Here is a 1,407-nt window from a genome sequence, read left to right on the forward strand (position 1 = left end):
AATCAGACATTACAAAACCACTAATTGGCACAATTAACATACAACAATATAATAAAAATATATTGATTTTTAGCAGCTATTCTATCAAATAAAGGAACGCTATAAATAAATTTTGGAATTTTTGAAAACAACCTATTGATAACTCTTAGGAATACTATTAAAATTACACATACACCTATAGATTTATGAATACTATACCAGCTCAATTTATTAATTGATTCATTTGGTAAATATTTCATTAACAAACCTCCTATAATATTACAAAATATTATAAGAAATAAAAACCAATGAAAAAACCTCATTGACTTTGAATATTTTATCATTTCTTTATTAATCATTATATTAATTAGAGCTCATCATGCGCTCCATGATCTGTTTGAACACTTAATTCTTCAGGTTTCACATTAGCTGGAGGACCAGGAAAATTAACTGTAACTGAATCATCTTGGCTATTTTTTGTAATTACTATTCCATCAGTTATAGGGTTATAAGGTTTTACCATATGATGCTTTAGATATATTTCTTGATCTACTCCATTAAACTTTACTTTGAGAGGACTAGATACATCTTTTAATGTTGTTTTTGAACCAGGCACAATTATTTCTCCATTATAAACTAAGTTATAATATGCTTCATTACCATTTTTACCAAGATTGACTGCAACTGTATATTTTGAACTATCCTCGTAAGGATTAGGAATATTTAAACCTGACAAGTCACCAACTTTTACCGTAACTTTTCCAATAGCATCTTTATTTGGATTATGAAGAGTGCCATCTTGCCCTAATGCATCATCATATGCAAATGTATAAACTGGTTGCCCTTCAAAACTATGAAAAGCTTTAGAATAAACATCATACCAAGGACCACCTTTATTATCTTCAATATTAGAGTTTTGCTTATAAAATTCTCTTTTCTTAGATTTAAAATACTCTAGATTTAATAGGGCATCATCTTCAGATGGCAATAAGCCTGCGTCAAAAGCTGAAGTTAAAGCTCTTACTATTATTGCACCAACCGAATGGTTAGGAAAATCAAAATTACCTTGAGCTCCCGCAAAAAAAGAAATTGAACCAGGTTTAGAAATTACAACTGAAGTTTCATTACCTTGATTACTAAAAATAAATTTATCACTTTCAACATCTCCTTCAAAAATATAACCATTGTTTAGTTTTGGCATAAAATCTTTATCCCCTTTAAGCTCACTGCAATCAACTTTTATACCCTTGCATATATAATAATGCCATACATAATCAATATAATTCAACCCAAATTTATCATTAGAAAGATAATCATTTGCAAAAATAGGATTTGAACCGGGACCAGTGCCTATCATTGCTTTACCAGGAGACATTACTCTTAAAACATCATTATCTTCGCCAAACTTTAAAAACAATTTATTCCATT

General features: G+C 29.1%; 1 protein-coding gene across 1 annotated transcript; it reads right to left on the reverse strand.

The window, feature by feature from the left end:
• Positions 1 to 346: 346 nt before the first annotated feature.
• Positions 347 to 1,354, reverse strand: TRIADDRAFT_62933 (uncharacterized protein; the record flags this gene model as incomplete). Its single annotated transcript, XM_002118919.1, has 1 exon — positions 347 to 1,354. One exon carries the CDS (start codon positions 1,352 to 1,354, stop codon positions 347 to 349), a length of 1,008 nt encoding a protein of 335 aa, XP_002118955.1.
• Between the last annotated feature and the right edge of the window lie 53 nt (positions 1,355 to 1,407).

This window comes from Trichoplax adhaerens, genomic scaffold (genome assembly GCF_000150275.1).
Source record: "Trichoplax adhaerens TRIADscaffold_2688 genomic scaffold, whole genome shotgun sequence".
NCBI classification, from domain to species: Eukaryota; Metazoa; Placozoa; class Uniplacotomia; order Trichoplacea; family Trichoplacidae; genus Trichoplax; species Trichoplax adhaerens.